This window comes from Vigna unguiculata, chromosome 9 (genome assembly GCF_037176805.1).
Source record: "Vigna unguiculata cultivar grain cowpea cultivar isolate G323 ecotype 2 chromosome 9, ASM3717680v1, whole genome shotgun sequence".
In the NCBI taxonomy this organism is placed as follows: domain Eukaryota; kingdom Viridiplantae; phylum Streptophyta; class Magnoliopsida; order Fabales; family Fabaceae; genus Vigna; species Vigna unguiculata.
Window position 1 is genome coordinate 46,717,332 of NC_140800.1, and position 17,412 is coordinate 46,734,743.

Sequence of the window (17,412 nt, forward strand, 5' to 3'; positions counted from 1 at the left end):
ATTTTAAAGGGTAAAATTGGTATTTTAAAAAATGGACACAAAAAGAGAGAATCCTCTTTTTATTTACCAGCGTAACACAGACGCGCGCTATCGCGCCTATGTGTATGCATCTTTTAAATATGCGTGATATTATATTAGTAGGTGATAATATTATAATATTATTAAGTTAATATATATTAAAATTATGTTTATTAAAAATAAAGTGAAATATATCATAACAGATAAAAGAATAATCATTCATAAATAAAGAAGAAGAAAAGAAGTAGAGATATATGATTTTATAAAAAGTTTGTAAAATTAACGGTCAATTTTTTAAAATTTAATAAATTATTGTATTTAAAGTGTAAAATTGATATTTTGAAAAGTGGATACAAAAAGGGGAATCCCCTTTATATATTGTTAGGTGATAATATTATAATATTATTAAGTTAATATATATTAAAATTATATTTATTAAAAAAAAAGTGAAATATATCAGAACAGATAAAATAATAATCATTGATAAATAAAGAAGAAGAAAAGAAGTAGAGATATCTGATTTTATAAAATGTTTGTAGAAGTAACGGTCAATTTTTTAAAATTTAATAAATTATTGTATTTAAAGGGTAAAATTGGTATTTTGAAAAGTGGACACAAAAAGGGAATCCCCTTTATATATTGTTATAGATACAAATATAGAAGAAAATGATCTTTAACGTTCTGGATTATATGATCTAAAATGTTTCTAAATTACATTATAAAAAATGAAAACTGAAAATTCTAAATTATAGAATAAATTTAAAATTTTTAAATCTACTAGAATTCAGGTTAAAATTATGGAAAAGGAGAAGAAATGGCTCAACACATCAAACTTGATGTTTTAGTATAAGTGTTATTAAATACTCTCATTTATCATAAAACATATCTTAAAAAGAATGGTACAAGAGATTTTACAATTTGTATAAAATATTATTTTTTCCCCTAAATTCTTGTCCTTACTAAATTTTACGAATATTTATGTTCCATATAATATTTTTTTAAATGTCATTAATTATAAATATATTTGATAATACTTTACATATTTAGTCAAATTAATTGTTTAATGATATTTGCAATTATAAGAGTTGTCATTTTAGAAAGAGTACTTATTTATTGAAAATTCCTTTGATCTAGTCACAGTACATGGATTCAATCAATAATCCAATAAGTTAGTAATTTGGTCAAGGCTATTATTTTTAAAACATCGTTACTACAACTTTTGGTCAAATAAATAATTATATTAATTGAGTCAATGTTTATTTTTATTTTTTCCTATCCAAAACTTTTATATCTTTTAGTTAATTTTTGCTGTTTAACTTTTGATGTGTTATTATTAACATGACTCATTATTGATTTTATTTGTGTATGCATGTGTCAAAAATTTAATTTTTTGTACTTAATGTTAAAGATATTATAATTAACGTAAGATAAAAGATGATTTTTATTCTACGTAACAAAGGAGGACCATCATCACCTACATTTAATATCTGTAGTTAATTACATGAAAATTATGGATGAATATAAAAATCTTATTATTTAACATATTTTTAATTAAAATCATAAAAAGTTTTTTTTTATGCATTAACAATTAAATTGATTTATAAAATCTAACCTCTTTTGACAAGCTAATACAAATAATCAAGACAACAAACAGATAATAATCAATTAAACAATTAATCTGAAAAAAAATAATAATAATTGAATTAAAAATATATAAAGTTAAAAGAAACTTGAAATGAACTAAGATAATAAATAGTGTGAGGGTGGGAATTGTATTGTGAATTGGGAGTGAAAAGCGAGGTATTTTTTGGTGTCTTCAAACCCTCTCCCGCCAACAACAGGAAAGTGCGGTTCTTGGGGTTCCCAACATTGTTTGATTGGTTCATTCATTCATTGTCTGAGAAGAAGAGAAGAAGAGAAGAATCAGCAGCAGCATCAGCATGAGTGCTGTGAACATCACCAACGTCACCGTCCTCGACAACCCTGCTTCCTTTCTCACCCCTTTTCAGTTCGAGATTTCCTACGAGTGTCTCACCGCTCTCAAAGACGGTAACATCTTCTCTCTCTCTTTTTTTCTTTCTTTTAGGGTTTCTTCATCCCTCTCTTCAGACCCTCACTCTCTAACTTCTTAATCGCTCCATTCCACTCTCAATCCCCTCTCTATCTTTCTCTTTCACCCTTCCCACGAGGATGCGGATCTCTTTCATCCTCGCTTTTCTTATCATTATCTCTGCAACCCCCAATTTTTTCCGTCTAATTTAATACCCAAAACCCTGCTTAATCATTCGCACAAGACTGCTTTTTTATCAATATTACAATTTTGTTTGTCTTTCATTCTATTCGATAGGGGCACAAAGTAACCCACCCAGAACTAAATACCATTGCAACTTGATGATTCTGTAAGACGATACTTTCTCATGACTTAGGCTTTGTTTGTCTAGTGCCTTTTTTTTTTCACTAAAATTTGTATGCCTGTTGAGCACATTCGAAAGAGCTTTTTCTTGACCAAATTCTTGTTTCCCAGAAGATTGTCTCTCAGCGCTTCATTACTTTGAGATAACGAGCTGAATGGACAAAATATCTTCTGCTATTTCTGTTAATTGCTTCTAAAACTTTGTTTTTGAATTTTTTTTCTTCAAAACTTATTGGATTTGGAATAAGAAATTGATAGTTGAGCGTGTGAAATTATTTAGAAGAAGCTTTTTTTTTAAAGCAAAAAACAAGAAGGGTATAATCAACCTTTACTGTTTGACCTTGTTCCGGTAATTGTTATCTGTTATTTTAAATTTTGTAATCTATACTTGTAAATATGAAAGCTTGTTGAGAATATTTTCTTGTAAGTGATTTTCTGGGAACAAAGTCGGTCTAAATTATCATGTTGAATTTGTGTCGAGAAATCAGAGTGAATCCTATTTTTCTAACCTCTTCACTGTAATCTCACTCCTATATCGTCTTGCTTCTGTGGCCTTCGTTACCACGTTTGGTTTTGACAATGTATGCTATCTTGTGGGTGCAGATTTGGAATGGAAGCTTATATATGTTGGATCTGCTGAAGATGAGACCTATGACCAATTATTAGAAAGTGTCCTTGTTGGTCCTGTCAACGTTGGAAACTATCGCTTCGTTTTACAGGCAAGCCTTATGAATACTAATCTTACGAATTCTGTGCTGCACCATGCAATTGCTCACACACTCGCTCTAACTTTGAAAATACTGTTTGGTTTGCAGGCAGATCCACCGGATCCATCAAAGATTCGTGAAGAAGATATAATTGGTGTGACAGTGCTTCTGTTGACGTGCTCTTATCTGGGACAGGAATTTATTCGTGTTGGCTATTATGTGAACAATGATTACGATGATGAGCAGCTGAGAGAGGAACCCCCTCCAAAGGTGTTAATTGATCGGGTTCAAAGGAACATTTTGTCTGATAAACCCAGGGTCACGAAGTTCCCCATCAATTTCCACCCTGAGAACAATGAAAATGAAGAGCAACCCCCTCCGTCCGAACCCCCATCTGAAACTGGAGAAGATCCACTTGCCTTAGTTGATCGTGAGCCTGCAGATAGGAAGGATTCTTAACATTTTGTAGGTATACAGACCTTTCAATTCCTAAATCTCCATTATATTCACTGTATGGATAATGATGCCGTTTTTGTGAATCTCTGTTCAATTATGTGAATGGGATTTGTGAGCCCTTTTGAAGTAGGGGCCTTGGAGCTCTAGGTTCAAAATGACTGTAAGGTACCAGTTTCGTTGAATGAAGTTTTGCAATGCAAACCCAGTTTTATGGATAGTCTCCTTCTTCACAAATTATAATCTTTATGATTTCTAACAGGCAAGAGGTTTCACTGTAATATTTAAATCATTTTTTGAGTTTTCTTTTGTTTAAAAATTATATTATGACTAGGGCAGGCAGTTCTCTTCTCCGAGGGGGAACCTTGTGGTCTAAAGGTCACATGTTGAAATGTTTGAAATTGCCGCATCCTTTGTAAGGGTAAGACTGTATATATTTAACCACCTTAAACCCCATTAGGACTAGGAGGGGCTTGTTCACCGGGCAGCCTTAACTATAGTTAGTGACTGTGGCTGACAATACACAGAGCCTTAGAGCTTAATCTGATCAGGGTTGAACCTGACCTGTCCTGACCCAATCTAAAAATTCTGGGTTGATCGATATATAAATATGGATGAACCTGAGAGTAAATATCATCTGTTAGGGAAGATCATTCTACTATTTTCTTTTATTAGATTGTTGTTAGGCAATATATAGGGTATATATCATCTCTCAAGGAGTATTTTGTAACATAGGAAGGTCTGTGTCTCCCATATTGTACCGTAAGACCCTGTCACTCTCGTAAACTTCATCAAACAAATAGTCAGTTTAGCATGTTTTAATCTTTTGTTTGAATTTACAATAGAAAAAAAAATTATGTTAAATTTTAAAGTCTTGCGATGCAATTGCATATATCCATAAACGTGGGTTTGGCATATTTTCTTCAGAGAAAAAAGCTGATAATTTATTTTATTTCTGAATCTCGATAAACCGATGGAGCTTAACATGCTCGAAAAGTTACGATCTTTTCCTGTTTGTACTGGTGAATGTGATTAGAATTGATAAACTAAATGTGATATGACCGAAAATTTGTTCGTAAATTTTAACTGTGACATATACCAATACCTAATATTAAAAGAATTGGAATGTTTTGTTCTTTAGTTTTATTCGTTTAATGTTATATAGTGATGATATTACATGTTTATCAAATTCTTATATAATTTATTTATTGTTGCCTAAATGTAAATATATTTAGACAATACACCAATTTCTTTTATTAGTATAATTATTTATATTAATAAATAATTATTTCCAACCCCTTACGAACTTTCTGGAATCAAAAAATGGTATCAATTGATTTTAAAAAAGGTGGAATAAGTATGATAGTATATTCTCACGTTATAAATTAAAATACATAATATAGAGAATGAGACTATTGCCACTTTCTCAATTAAATATTTTAATAGTTTTCTCTGAATATGTCTTCCATACTTCACCTTTGTATCTAGCAAAATAAATCCTGAACCATCTCAAACTATTTTTTCTTTGTTTGTATTACTAAATATTCTAAACTGTGTATCTCTTTCAATTTGTTTTTTAATCTCCATTTTTTAAATTAATTTTATTAATGATAAGAAAATAACAGTGACTTTTATTCACATCACCTCAATTTTGTTTTAAAAGAAAAAACTCAATTCAATACATTAATTCTTTGGTAGAAACTTAATTAAAAATATTTAAATTGGAAATTTAAAATTTAATTAAGCTATTTTGAATGTTTTCTATAACGACTATAAAGAGTGGCAAAATCCAACAACTGAAAAATAAAATTTGCAAAATTGTATTTTAAATGCTTGATAAAATAAAAAATTTAACCGTAAATATTTAAATTTGTAAAAGATTCAAAATTTAATTAGGTAAATTATAATTATAGAAAAAATAAAGATAATAGTAATAGATGTTTGGACGTAAGTATTTTATGATGAGACGTGAATGTGACAGAGTCGGCGCGGTAAGGACCTTGTGAATAACGGTCCTATCTGTTTTGTTGCATAGACATCATCGCCTACTTCGAAACATCCGATATATCACATCGCATCGCATTCTATGCATCCAGCTTGAGCTTCAAGCTTAGGCTTAACAATGGTGAATGGCGAACACAACCTGTCAATGCAACTGCCAGATCCAACCATGAAGCAACCCAACGTTAACGTTTCCGATCAGAGCATGTCGAAGAACCACATCTCACCCACCCGTCGCAGGTTTCGGTCCAGAAGGAGGAAAACCACCTCTGCTTGCCCCCTCACATCGCTCAGCTTCCGCGCATACAGCATCGACGGCACCAACAGTCCCTACTACAAGGGTCTCACCGACCAGTCTCTTGCCATTGTGGACACCATACCCTCCTGCACTCAACCTCATCCTCATCCTCACACCCCTTCCTCCGACCTTCTTTCAAGTCCTTATTACAAAGGCCTTACGGACTATTCCCTTGCTATTGGTCCTTGGACCCCTCACAACCATCCTCTTCCTTTTCCCCACAACTCCCTCTCCTACACCCCTAGTCCTTACTATGCAGGCCTTCTCACTCACTACACCTTTCTCTTCCATGCACCCTCGCTTCAACCTCCTTTCACTACAAACCCTAAACTCTCCCTTCCAATCATCAAGACAGACCCTACTTTGAAGGACTTGATGGTCGATGCTCCTCACGTTGACTTTGTTACTCAAGGAACTGATGAAGTTGGCAATCATGCATTGGAAGAACTTGGCGAGAAAACTTGTGTTGTGGTTGATGAAGAGAAGGCATTGAGAGAGAATGATGTTGAGATGGTGACTGAAGTGTCAGAAGAAACAATGTTGGATAGAAAGTTGATGAGTGATGTTACTGAAGAGAAGCCATTGGGGGAGAAAGCATCGGAAACAAGCGAGATGGATGTGTGGAAGGAAGAGGAAGTGAAAGAAGTTGTTTCATCATCAGAAGCAGTTGTTGCTTCGTCTGAATCTGAATGGAAAGAAGGAGATGGGTACGATTATACATGGGCAGCCAAATACCAACCCATGGCCTTGGAAGACTTCATCTGCAACAAAGATATAGCAAGTCAACTCAAGACAATGGTTAGATATACCTAAACCTAATTACTTTTTCTTAATTGCATTTTGTAAATCTATAACATATTATCCATACCTAAAAGCAAGGGTTGGTATACCTGAATTTAATTACTTTGAAAATTAATTACATCCCATGATTGCATGCAAATTAATTGCATTTCATAATTCTATGAGATATAATCCATACCTAAAAACACAGTATCTTTAACAGTTATGCAATTATAGAAATAAAAATGGTTTTAAAAAATTGTACTTGAAAAGGTTACTCATTTGTATAATGTATTATTTCGAATTATTTTTATTATCATTTTATTTATTTATTTTGGAGATAACATTTAAAGTATACCAAACACCTTCTCTTACATGTTTAATTTCATGATGTTTCCTATATATGAAACTTCATATTTTATTTTGCTCAAAGTTTTGGTGTTACTTTAATAGGCCAAGTATATGAAAACTTGTGGACATTATATGTTAATGTAACTAATGAATTGATTAATTAATTTAGCGGGCACACTTTTTAAACGAATTTTTGAACAGAGCAATTGGGTGCATGGTCTGGGAAAAATGAAATTAAAATTGGATTTTGATAATCGCACAGGTAGAAGGTGGTTGTGGGTGCAGCCACTTTATATTTGAAGGACCACCAAGCGTGGGGAAGAGATCCATGATAAGGGCTATGCTGGGAGAGGTATTCGGCTCCGAAAGGGTCCAGGTAAACTATTCTAACTCAAATACATTTGTATCGTTCATCCGCAGAAAACAAAAACTACACTCATGAGAATTTTACCGCTGAATGACATCACAGGTCGTAGAAGAATATAAAAACTTCATTTTGAAGGTAACATCTTGCATTTTCATGGATGATAAACTGTTTGTTCCTGATCAATACCAGGAAGATAATTATTGTTTTGATATCTACGCGTAGGGAGAAATGGTTGATAGTGTGCAAGTGCGCGTGAAGAAATCACTCCATCATGTGGAGGTGAATCTGTCAGAGACAAATGGATACGAAAAACATGTAATTGTTGATTTATTCAAGGAAACATATGGGCAGGTGATAGATAACTCTCAACCTTGTTGCCCAGAAAACTGCAAAGGTAAGTGAAGGAAAAGGTGCGGTTGTGAATTAGGTAACAACATGTTCTTTTTACTAATTAATGTCTCTGTTTGTGGTTTGTTTGAAAGCAATCGTTTTGTACGAGGCGGAAAAGCTGTCGATAGAATCGTTGTTGTACATTAAGTGGCTGCTAGAGAAGTACGACGGGTGTAATAAGGTTTTCTTCTGTTGCTCCGATGAATCTAAGCTCCAACCTGTGAAGCCACTTTGCATCACTCTGCGCCTTTCATCGCCGTCAACCCAAGAGGTTCCTTTCTCGTTTCCTTCATTTTCAATACATAACATAACACATAACATGCTTCTCATGAGTTTTTCACCCAACAGCTAGCTAAGATTTTGGAAAACATTGCAATAGAAGAAGGGATACAGTTATCACGCCACTTAATCGATACCATAATTTTGAGATCCAACAACAACCTACGCCAAGCCATTCGCTCGTTAGAGGCCACTTGCCGAAACAGGTTTGTCGTTTTCATGTTCAACAAGTTTATGTTAATGCTTTCTTTTTCTGAAAGTGAAGAATTAAAGAAACAAGAAACAGAAAATAACACTCTTTGATTTGCATGCAGGAATGCTATCAAAGACGACGACGTGATTCTAACGGGTTGGGAACAAGATATTTTGGATATTGCCAAGAAAATAATCCAAGAGCAAAGTCCACGACAGTAAGGAATTTCACACCAGCTTTTGTTTCTATTTATGATTGAAGTTTAGTTTTTGAGTTGATTTTTTTATATTTGCAATAGGTTGTACGCCATTCGTAGAAAGCTACGAAGTCTTATGAGCCATGATGTTCCTCCAGATTTTATTTACAAGGTAAATGAATTATTTGTTTGAAATGAAAATAAAATTTGAAGGTTCCAACTTAAGGCGTTAATTGGTTGATGAATATGCAGTCTTTGGTACCAGAATTAACCACTCTTGTTCATCACTCGCTACGCCCAGGGGTTGCCAAACTCGACAGGGACTTCATGGTAAATAATGCTCAAACTCTTTTCTCTGTTTCACTTTGTTCTGTTTTGATCTAGATTTTTTGGTCCCTTCTCAGAGAGCCAGTGAAATGAAATTTGAAACTATGAAGCAGCACTTCTATCATGCTCAAAAACAGTCGGAATCTGATGACAAGAACAATGATTCAACAAAAAAGAATGCCTTAACTTACTTAAAAGTGGAAGGTAAAACATTTTCTAACTTTCTGCCATTTAGATTCTTCAATATTTTTACAAAATTATGATACTTTCACAAACTTTTTTATTTACAAGTTTTTTTTAAGTCATGTCAAACTCTTTTTTCTTTTGAAGTCACATTAAATCCTTTTTTATTCAATGAAATATTATCATGTCGACATTATCAATAACTAGTCAATTTTTTTTTTGTGAAAAGTAATTTTCCTTTTTACTATTCACTTCCAACGCGTGACTTAGTTTCAGTGTTGTGGACAAAATTCCCGGTTGGGGAATCGTGAAAAACGTTTTGGAGTTGGACCAAGTAAAAGGTAAATTGAGAAAGGTGATAATAGTTGTATATTAATAATTGATGATTGGAATTATTTTGTTGCAGAGTTTATAGCGAAAGTGATGAGCTGGTACAAGAATTGGTCTGAAAAAGACAATAAGCAGTAGCGCGTGCAGCAACACGTTGTGTCTGTTAAATATGAACCAAATAATGATTGCCACGAAAATGTGGCAAGAACACCTTTTTACACAACAATATATTTGGGTGAATGTTGGAGTGCTTCATTTATTAATCTTGCTAGTTTGATTGGGATGCAAGCTAGCTTTGTAATTATTGCGTACTCCATTTCTGTTACAAAACCAAGGTAGTTTATACTCTATCTTTGTCGTAGGTGCTTGTTCCTTTCTTCATTACAAACAATTTTATCTTAAAATAATTACATATTTTGTAGTTTTATCTTAAAATAATCACATGTTTTGTAGTGTGCAGTTTTACCATTTTATTCTCCTATTTAGTTTAAATTATATATACAGAAATATAAATTTATACTATTTAAATATATATGTTTCGACAAACTTTTTGATGGTATTTCTAAAAGGAAAGAAAAAAATATTTTTTGTAAGTTAAAACCAACTTATGCATCGAACAAAAACTCTTACACATCTATATATTTAAAGTTTTATAAAAATAGTTAATAATTCTTTAAACTTTTATATAAGGATGTCAAAGTAGGTTAGGATCGTCAAGGGCGAGCTGGGTTGGAGTCAACCTACTGTAATTCGGTCCGTCTAGTTTGTCAACTTGTTTTTTTCTAATTCTTGTATATTTAAAATTAAAAATAATTTAAAATAATACATTTTTATATTGTATAGATAAATTTATATATATATATATATATAATAAATTTATATACAAATTTTTTTAAAAAGTAAAAACAAAATTAAAAAATAAAAATAAAAAAAGAGGCGGGTTACCCCGCTCTAAGACTAGACGAGTTACAATATCTAACCCGTTTATTAGTGGTGAGCCAATCCGATTCAGCTCATTTTTTTGTGAATCATAGACGAATCGGATCAAAATGGGTCGGGCTGGTCCATTTTGGCACTTCTGCTTTTATACAATATTAATAAATAAGAGATATAGAATGACATGACATATATACTGATATGATTTGTTTTACAACGAGAAAATGTATCAATCAATTTATATATATATATATATATATATATATATTCTAAAGAAAATGAGATTTTGATAAAATTGACAATTTTTTATAAATAGGATTAAATTAGATTAATTTTTTATATTTTAATAAAAAAGTATTAAAATTATTATATTTTTATCTTATTTAATAGTTTGTCAAATTTTGTCGAAAAAAAATTGTCAATGTATAATTTTTCATAAAAATCTTTTGATCGTGTAGATCCTTCCTATCAAGAAATAAAGAATGGAACTTCTTGGCCACAAAAAAAAAAAATAAAATTTGGCCACTTTGACAAGGCAACAAAACGGTACATACATGGGACGATCTGGTTTCACTTTCATTTTCAACTAATTTACTTCATTTTAATGGCATCCCTTGCAACTACAATTCTACACCTAATCACTTCTCAACTATCACACGCAACAACGACTTTTCCTTTGTCACACCAATAGTCACTGCCTGTATTTAATTTGGTCTATATTCATTTTTCAAAATAGCCTTTTTTGTAATACTTTTTAAAGAAGTTATGTCTATTTTTCTTTTCTTCAAAATAAATTGAAACGGAACGTATTTATTTTCTAAAAATATTTTACACTCAAGCACTTGCTTTAAACTATTTTATCGAATATTTAATTCATATTCTATTAAATTATAATTACGACTAAAAGGAACGAAAAGGTTTCAATTAAAATAACATTAGATTAATGGTAATTTGAATACACTTTTTATTTTGGAATAACAAAGTTTGGTAGATCTCACTTATAGCTATTAATTTGGAGAACTTTTAATCAATAGTGTAATAGGTGCTAAAAATTTGTCACATATCTTGATTTGATATATCCTAAACCATAAAGGAATGTAACTGTTTTGAAATTGTGCCCCTTAATGATTTTAGGACGTGTCCAAATAACAAAAATATTATTCGAACACTATCAACTCAAAAGGGTCCATTAATCATAGAATTAATCACAACTAATCTGATAATTGTCGATTGTGAGTTGGTGATGAGTGAGCGAAACGTTGACAGTTTAGTCAAATTTCATTTCAGCAATTATCGGGAAAAAAAATGATTTTAGATATTTTATTACAACGGATTGTTTGTTAAAAAGTTTTGATTTGGAAGGGCAACAATAGTGCAGTGGGAAAAAGTAATTAATATAATTATTATTATTGATATATAATTAGTTATTAACACGTGAGACCTATAAATTCATAAATATCCTATTGAAATTGAAAATGATAGGTGTATTTTAGATTTAAAATAAAAAAGAAATGTTGTCTGTCAGCTGTCAAAGATGCGCCACGAGAGAGAGAGAAAGAGAGAACGGAAGGGTCGTTTTGTGTTATGATGATGACCGGTGATTGCTAGTCACAGCCACTAATTACTCAAGAAAGGGTGCAGAGAGAGACAGAGAGAGAACACATACAGAACAAAGAGAGAGAAAAAAAAATGAGTGGCGGAGGAGAAGAAGGAGAGACTCTGGAGTTCACTCCGACGTGGGTGGTGGCCGCTGTTTGCACCGTCATCGTCGCCATCTCCCTCGCCGCAGAGCGCTTTCTTCATTTTGGCGGAAAGTTTCTCAAAGCCAAGGACCAGAAGCCGCTCTACGAAGCACTGCAGAAGATTAAAGAAGGTTTTCTTTTTCTCTTCTTTCTTTTTTTTTTCTTTCTTTTCTTTTCTTTTCTTTTCTTTTCTTTTCATCATCCATGCTTCGATAAAATTCAAATCCGAGTTCACGATCTATCTCTGCACTGCCTCAGAGCTCATGCTTTTGGGCTTCATTTCCCTCCTTTTGACGGTTACTCAAAACGGCATTACCAAAATCTGCGTTCCGCCGGACTTCACGCGCCACATGCTTCCGTGTAGCCTCGACCTCGCTCCCCATCATGAATCTCACTTCCAGACATTTTATTTCCCGGGAACACCCAGGCGCCTTCTCGCTGCCGCTGCGGGGGAACACGCGCCGCCTCACTCCGAGACTGAGGCTGTGACTGAGACTGGAACTGAGACTGGTTTCTGCGCTCGCAAGGTCTCTCACTAATTGTAACTATTATGAACATTGAATCGCATCTTCGAATTACCCCACCCACGCCCATTTCGCTTTTCACTTTTCAGAATAAGGTGCCTTTGTTGTCTGTGGAAGCACTGCACCACCTCCACATCTTCATTTTTGTCTTGGCTGTCGTACACGTCACCTTTTCCGTACTCACCGTTGTCTTTGGAGGTGCCAGGGTGAGTTCTATGCCCCCTTTCCCATCATCAACCCAACTCTTTTCTTTTTTCTTTTCGTCGCTTTTCTCTGTTCATGCTATCACTCTCGTTTTATATACAGATTCGTCAGTGGAAACACTGGGAAGATTCAATTGCAAAACAGAACTACGAAACCGACCGAGGTACATTATTTCTTTTCTTTTCTTTCCTTAATTCTTTCTGCATCCTCCTCTTTCTGTCTTCAATTGCTTTTATTATTCCTGTGCATTTTCTTTATTGTTTATAAATATAACATGCTTTATGCTTTTGGTACCGCCTAATTTTACTTTGTGTCAACTAAAGCATCACACCTTTGCAAAGAATTTTCTAGTTCTTTTTAAATCTTTTTATTTCCTCGCCCCCACTTACAGTCCTGTTGGTTTAATGCAGTTCTGAAACCAAAGGTGACTGTTGTTCAGCAGCATGATTTTATCAGGGGCCGTTTTTCTGGTTTTGGGAAAGACTCTGCCATAGTTGGTTGGATGGTAAGTAAATTATAAGTTTGTCATGGTCTGTAAGTTAATGAATGCGATAAATGAAGATATACTAATGTCATCATTGGGTCCTTGGCAATTACAAGCTGGCTCATTTAAAGATACACTGATGCTTCTTTGGTTGGGTCCTTAACATTTACAAGCTTTATGTAGTGGAACCGCACATGTGCCATATTTCTTTGGTATCCCTGCTGATTGTATTTGTCCAGTCTTGCTTCTCCTCAATCCGTATACTTCCATCTCTTATACTTCCAATCTTATCAAAGGTTTTTTAAATATTGGTTTGTTTTAGATATTGTTTTTAATTTTGATACACTTTTTCCTTGATGTTTGATGACCACCACGTAGTTATTTTCTTCACCACACAAAACAAATAAACTTGGGAACTCAAAGCTAAGCAAGTGCCTTCTTAGTGTTTTTGTTTCTTTTTAGTTATCTCTCCTAATCATTTGTTGCTTCTTTCAGATATCCTTTTCTAAGCAATTTTATGGATCTGTGACAAAATCAGATTATGTGACGTTACGACATGGTTTCATTATGGTAAAGCTCTAGTGTGCCATATTTGCTGTCAAATTAGTAATGTCTCAGCTAGCTATTGGTCAATGGCTTCGATGCTTGAGTAGTAAAATTTATCCTTTCATGTTTTTGTTAGACCCACTGCAAGTCAAATCCAAAGTTTAATTTTCACAAGTACATGATTCGCGCCCTTGAAGATGATTTCAAGCAAGTTGTTGGTATAAGGTAAGTTCTTCTGTATTATTGCTTCTATGCGTGTATGACATTTATACACCATGTAATTGCCAATAAAACTTTAGTGCCATTTGTGTCATTGTGTATAGTCATTGGTTCTTTTGTAATAACAATTACATTTTTTGTGTTTGCAGTTGGTATCTTTGGCTCTTTGTGGTTATCTTCTTGTTGCTCAATATCAATGGTATGCTATAAGATATAAAGTTATGCTTCTCGTATGTCATGAATTAATTGTCTCTGCCCAGACTGACACTTTACAATGTCAAGACTGGCATCTAAAACCCGGTTTTATGTTTTTGTATTTACCTCATGATCTTGTTTATATGGACTGTGGTAGTGTTATATATCTCTCTCTGTATTTCGTAATGAAGTTAATTTAAATACATTCTGGTGTAAAAAAGGAAATGAGCTTAAGAATTATTTTTTATGACCAATATGTTTTTGCCTATTATTTTTTGACTTGGCGATGAATATCAAGCATGCCAGTTAACAATATTGACCAGTATACATTTGCCTATAACTAGTAATTGATCTAGTTATATTTTTTGCTCTTGTTAATTACTAAATAACATCACTTGGTATCTTGTTATTAAGATGTCTGCTTAACTTTTCCAGGTTGGCATACATATTTCTGGATTGCTTTTGTTCCTGTCATCGTAAGTATCTTGATTAAATTTTTTATCCTTTCTGAGTGGACATTTACATGGCCGTGCATTCATTTTACCTGTCTTACATACCCTTCTTGTCTTAATTTTGTTTGAGGGGTATTTTGTTTACAATGTTGCATGGAGTTTCTTAATCAAATCAAGCAACTATACAGTAGAAAACTATTGTTTCTATTAAACCGGTGTCATACCTTGATTTTCTGCTGCTGCATACATACAAGGTGATTGGTTCAACAATTTCCTTAAAATTTCTATAATATCGTATTTTTTAATATTTTGGAAAAAGACTACCTCTTAACACTTATTTCTGGACATATTTTTAGTGTCTATCCCACCAAAAGGCAGGTATAGTCTTTTTTTGGGTTAAAGTTAGTCAAGCTCAGTCTCCAAAAGATCTTGGAAGCTCACCTTTTGCTCACGGTTAATGACGAGTCTTTGTATTGGTTTACAAGACTTGAACTGTTTAAGAAAATAAAGATTGGTTTTATTGATAACAATCACATCAATTACACCAAAACCTTTAAAAAAGAAAACAAAAGTATGCTGAAATAAATAGGAAGATTCTGAAGATACTTTTTTCCAAATTACTATTGTGATATTGAGAATATTTTTTATCTTAACCTGCTATTTACAACAAGAAGGATAGAGGAGGGGGAGATATACTTGCAAAGGCACCTTAACACCTACATCAGTAACAATATATTTGGAAGGGTGCGCGTATCTTGTGTCTGTGTTTGTGCTCTATTCTGTTGTTGTGCTTCACTGCGACTCATGTCTGGGCAGCTGAGTGTGGCTATTAGGCAATCCTCGTAAGTTGTGGATTGCGTTATTGGCTGAATATTCTAGAATACACTCAGCTGTTGATTATAGGAGAGTCACATTTGTGCTAGTGTTTTTCTTTGTACTGGTGTTTTCTTGTTAAACCCGTTTGCACCGGCATGCATGTCTATATGTGCGTCCAAGTTGACGTATAGTAGGCTTTCTCTGTTTGGAATATCCTTATTTTTTTTATTGTCCCCGTACTGTATCTCTCTCTCCTTCATTAATTTCATAATTCTGGTTTGCATTCTTTCAGCTTTTGCTTGCTGTGGGCACCAAGCTCGAGCATGTAATAACCCAACTAGCTCATGAAGTGGCTGAAAAACATGCAGCCATAGAAGGTGACTTAGTTGTGCAGCCATCAGATGAACACTTTTGGTTTCATCGGCCCCGTGTTGTCCTCTTCTTAATTCACTTTATCCTTTTCCAAAATGCCTTTGAGATAGCATTTTTTTTCTGGATATGGGTAAGCAAATAATTCTCTTGAAGAATAATCCTCTTATTCTTTTTTTTAGTTTCCTTTTGCTTTTTGGTTTAGAGAGGCACGATGAGTGGTTGGGGGTAATTATATGTAGTTGTGTTGAATATAATGAAGCCCCTGTGCGCTCACTTTTCAGCTTACATATGGGTTTGACTCCTGCATAATGGGTCAAGTTCGATACATTATTCCAAGGCTCGTTATTGGGTAACTTTTAACAATTTAACAATTTTCTTTTGAGGAATATGAATTCTTTCTTTGTGACTATCAAACTATTTAGCTGAATCTTTTCTTTTTTTATCCTTCTATATATTGGGATTACAGGGTATTTATTCAGGTATTATGTAGCTACAGCACCCTGCCACTCTATGCAATAGTTACGCAGGTAGGCTTGCGTAGCTCTTCAAACTAAAATGCTGGTTAATTAGGAATTTAAGTAGTGTCCTCTTTTCATTGACTTCCATAATTTCACACTGTAGATGGGAACTCACTATAAGAGGGCAATATTTAATGAGCATTTGCAACACAACATTGTTGGTTGGGCACAAAAGGCAAAGAAGAGGAAAGAACTGAAAGCTGATGGGCGTCCTGGCCAAGGAAGTTCTCAGGAGAGTGGTAATACTGGAATCCAGCTTGGCTCAATTTTCACGAAGAAGGCATCTGCTCCAGGAGACACTTCTTCTGCCCCCAAAGATGACGGAACCACCTGACTCTGCATGTCTAAGTCAACAATTACTATCTTATTCTGTAAAGTTGCACACAAATTGCACTTTTCTTTATATTGTTTTCTTTGATAACTTAGTGTAGTGTAGCATTTTGGAACATTTGTTTGAGTTGGTGTAAGCGGGTTCGCGTAAGTTCGAAATTCTGTGAGTAGATGGCGCCATTGTCATTTCCAAAAGCACTCAGAGTCATCGGATTAGGATCCCCTGCACTGCAAAAGAACTGCAGGATCTTCCAGTTTTAACTAGTATGAAACATTTTTGCCTTGTATTTTTATTTTATATTTAACGTGTAAAAATGTTTTCGATAATGAGATTTATGCCATTGAAACTGTGAACAGCAGAGAACCCTCGTCCGGCAGCCATCACTCAATCGATCCAGAAAAAAGTGATTCATGATAGCACACAACCTTTCAAGGACCCCCACAAGCCTCCACCTAAACCCCACCGTTGGATAAATAAGTATTAACTCGAAGAAAAAGGATGCTTAGATAACAAATTAAAGTCATTGAGCACTTTAAAAAAAAAGTACAACAATGTTTCCAACGAAAAGAGAGAAGTTTAGAATGTTATGCATTATGGAGGAAATAGAAATAGAAATAATTATGATAGTTATTTAAAAAAAATAATTATTTAATTATTTAAAAAATATAAATTACTCAATTATTTTTTATTAAATAAATTAGTTTTCTTTGTTGAAGAGTAAAAATGTGCAATTAAAGGTGACATCACAAAAAGTTAACAAATGATGTATATCCTTTATGTAGTACTA

At 33.5% G+C, this 17,412-nt stretch overlaps 3 protein-coding genes across 3 annotated transcripts; all 3 read left to right on the plus strand.

Annotated features, from left to right (window-relative positions):
* Positions 1 to 1,791: 1,791 nt before the first annotated feature.
* LOC114162495 (histone chaperone ASF1B-like) lies at positions 1,792 to 3,811 on the plus strand. Its single transcript, XM_028046409.2, has 3 exons — positions 1,792 to 2,067; positions 3,035 to 3,150; positions 3,247 to 3,811. Exons 1-3 carry the CDS (start codon positions 1,959 to 1,961, stop codon positions 3,595 to 3,597), a joined length of 576 nt encoding a protein of 191 aa, XP_027902210.1. The 5' UTR covers positions 1,792 to 1,958; the 3' UTR covers positions 3,598 to 3,811.
* A 1,716-nt stretch (positions 3,812 to 5,527) lies between these two features.
* LOC114162194 (replication factor C subunit 3-like) lies at positions 5,528 to 9,707 on the plus strand. Its single transcript, XM_028046002.2, has 11 exons — positions 5,528 to 6,688; positions 7,284 to 7,397; positions 7,491 to 7,523; positions 7,611 to 7,782; positions 7,871 to 8,049; positions 8,127 to 8,263; positions 8,372 to 8,467; positions 8,549 to 8,618; positions 8,699 to 8,776; positions 8,851 to 8,977; positions 9,363 to 9,707. The coding sequence occupies exons 1-11, from the start codon at positions 5,714 to 5,716 to the stop codon at positions 9,422 to 9,424; spliced, it is 2,043 nt and encodes a 680-aa protein (XP_027901803.2). The 5' UTR covers positions 5,528 to 5,713; the 3' UTR covers positions 9,425 to 9,707.
* A 2,060-nt stretch (positions 9,708 to 11,767) lies between these two features.
* LOC114164368 (MLO-like protein 1) lies at positions 11,768 to 16,951 on the plus strand. The gene is made up of 13 exons (XM_028049013.2): positions 11,768 to 12,095; positions 12,223 to 12,491; positions 12,578 to 12,694; positions 12,795 to 12,855; positions 13,103 to 13,197; positions 13,672 to 13,746; positions 13,859 to 13,947; positions 14,091 to 14,140; positions 14,572 to 14,612; positions 15,697 to 15,906; positions 16,058 to 16,125; positions 16,243 to 16,303; positions 16,398 to 16,951. The coding sequence occupies exons 1-13, from the start codon at positions 11,912 to 11,914 to the stop codon at positions 16,626 to 16,628; spliced, it is 1,551 nt and encodes a 516-aa protein (XP_027904814.1). The 5' UTR covers positions 11,768 to 11,911; the 3' UTR covers positions 16,629 to 16,951.
* The last annotated feature ends 461 nt before the right edge of the window (positions 16,952 to 17,412 follow it).